Source organism: Geospiza fortis, unplaced genomic scaffold, assembly GCF_000277835.1.
Source record: "Geospiza fortis unplaced genomic scaffold, GeoFor_1.0 scaffold271, whole genome shotgun sequence".
In the NCBI taxonomy this organism is placed as follows: domain Eukaryota; kingdom Metazoa; phylum Chordata; class Aves; order Passeriformes; family Thraupidae; genus Geospiza; species Geospiza fortis.
The window spans coordinates 2,740,327-2,742,995 of NW_005054405.1; the positions used below are offsets into that span (position 1 = coordinate 2,740,327).

The 2,669-nt window shown below is 42.1% G+C and overlaps 1 protein-coding gene across 2 annotated transcripts in view; it reads right to left on the minus strand.

Annotated features, from left to right (window-relative positions):
- MSH6 (mutS homolog 6) overlaps window positions 1-2,397 on the minus strand; it is a 12,675-nt gene extending 10,278 nt beyond the window's left edge. Inside the window, exon 1 of one of the 2 annotated variants that reach the window (XM_031061249.1) lies at window positions 2,198-2,397. In XM_031061249.1, the coding sequence (XP_030917109.1) occupies window positions 2,198-2,357 (160 nt within the window). In that variant the 5' untranslated portion in view covers window positions 2,358-2,397. Of the gene's footprint in view, window positions 1-855; window positions 863-2,197 lie in introns of those variants that run through there. The other variant, XM_031061250.1, reaches the window with a different exon arrangement.
- Between the last annotated feature and the right edge of the window lie 272 nt (window positions 2,398-2,669).

The window sequence follows — 2,669 nt, forward strand, 5'->3', positions numbered from 1 at the left end:
TGCCTACCTCCATGAACACTTGAAGAATTGCTTCTATTTCTGTAACTCATTACCACATGTGAGCACTCCTAGGCTGAGCTCAGACTCACTCTCACTGTAGTTAGTACTGAATTTGACACTGGCAGAGCAGCAGACAGACCTGACTGAGACCACAGGGCTGTTTTAGCAGTGACAGCTAAGTTCAGCCAGAGTTATCTTCACTTTCTAGGCACAAGCCACCTATGGCACAGACCTGAAAGCTCTGCTGGCCTCCTAAGTGCTGCTCTGAGTGCAGCCAGGCACCCAGCCCAGCCCATTAGCCAGATTAGCTGATGGCCAATCACGCTGGGCGCCCAGGCTGCCACTGCAGGGCAGTGAACAAAGCCTGCTATTAATAACTGCTGCATTCCCTCCTCCTCCTGCACAGCCCCTCCTGCCACCACCTGCACACACACAAACCCAAAGCCAACCACTCTACAGACTGATTTCAGGTCCTTTTCCCCACTCTTGTGAACCCCATCATCCACCACTACTGACTGCAGCTTCAGCTCTAAACCAGTGGCACACAAAAGCAGAGGACTCAGAGGAGGCCAAACACCTCAGAAACAACTCAAACAAAATTCCGACTCACAATCAACTCCCAGTTTGCAGTAGCAAAGAGGGAGTTACAAGTAGCTGCTTCGACAGCACAAAGGCAACACATTAACAATCCAGATCTCCCTTTTGGTCTTCCAAATGCAATGAGGCAGTCTAAAAATATTCTGCATTAATCTTAAATGCGACTGAACAATGTCAGAAGAAAAATCTTCTCATGTAATTGAGCTGCACACTCAAGGGTGGAACACCTGCATATTCACTTAACCAACTGCTGAGCACCTCCACTTCTTCCTGCCCACCTGTTACAGGTCTGGCCCTGTGCTCTCTGCACTTACTCAGGTACAAAAAAATAACACAACCCAAGAAACTTATCCATTTTCTTACCCAAAGACTCTAACACTTTTCCTTTGTATATAAAAATGCTGTTTGTTTGACTTTAAAGCAAATAGGTATTTTAAATATTTTAATCTGCTCTGCATGCAACACTCCTCCTGTGATAGATCTATGTATCTGTACTTAAACTCCATTTTGGCAATTTTCTTTTGGCAAACAGATTAATTCCCCTTACCTGTAGCTGCTTCTTTGTGCAACTACAAGCTCTCAGAATATTCTGATTGCCTTCAGATACTTTGGGGAAAGACACACATAACCATGGACCAATTTACTTGCAACACATTATGCTAAGACTCACAGCAATAACATTACCATTTCAATTTAAAACCATGGCTGAAGTGCAGCACACTGAAGTACAGAGGAGACAAAAATGTATCTACATGATCATGAGATGGAACTCTGACTTGTAGAAAGGGAGAAACTATTTAAATTCAGGTTTTTTCAGTGACACAACGGGGCATCAGAAATACTGCATTACATATAAAGCATTTGACTAATAAGGCAATTTACAGCCAATGACTTAGTTTTCAGCAACAGTAAAATTATGAAAAAAGGGGAAAACAGATTATGTTTATTAAAATGGTGAGATTTATTATGCAAAATGTTAACTCATTATTTCATTTGATTTTTACTAGTTAGCCATGTCATTTCTTCAGTATCACAAACACCAACTCTGATCTGTAATACAAGCACTGCCCTCACCAACACTCAATTCTCAAGTTATATATTTTATTTACAAAACTGCTGCACTGCTGAGAAGAAACACTGCAGCAGAATTAATTTTATTTACCCAATATCCTGGGCCTAGCCTTTTAATTCTGGACATACTACAGTTCCTAAATAGCTGCTTAAAAACTGGGTTTGACACTCCTAATACTTCAGGGATTTCAGGGCTAAAAGTGGAAATACTGGGTTTAACTTTACATCATTTTTGTACTGAAGTAAAGGAAATATCTCCAAACATCAGCAAGCTTTAAGTTTGTTTAATTAGTTGTTCTAATCCAATAAACAAAAGGGCTTAGTGTTTTATGTTTCAAGAACTGTATAAACACAAACGTACCTGTAACCCTCAAAAACTTGTCACTTACAAGGCACAAAACATGCTCAATTCTACTCTTAGTTTTGCTGCTCCTTCTCTGTGGAGAATAATATACCCTATATTCCAAGCCTGTAATTCCACAACAAGTGTCAGGCTTCCATTTCAAACAGTTTTGTTTCTATCTCTTACCTTTATATGGCTTCAGGTACTTAACACTGATCCAACCCCTCGTAGGGCTGTCATCAAAGAACTGCACGTGGACACGAGTGGATTTTCCTTTTCCTCTGACTATCGTCCTTTCCGTGGGGTGGTTGTAAATGAGACACGGCCACCAGGGATAGCCTTCCATCTTGGCCCACACCAGGTCCCCAGGAGAATACTCACAGGAGACACTGCAGAGACAACAAATGTGTCATTTAAGGAACACAAACATCTGGAACAGCTCTCTCCACAGATGTCACTGCACACTGCTGCTGCTGAGCATTTTGCCCTCCAACCTGGATTACATAGCCCTTCCATACCACCACCAACACTTCTAAACTTTTTTTATTTGCTCCTCCAAGTTCTGCTGGATTCCCACAGAGAGAGAGCTTTATCACAGAATGGTTTGGGTTCAAAGGGACCCTAAAGACCACCTGGTCCCAGCCCCCTGCCATGCACA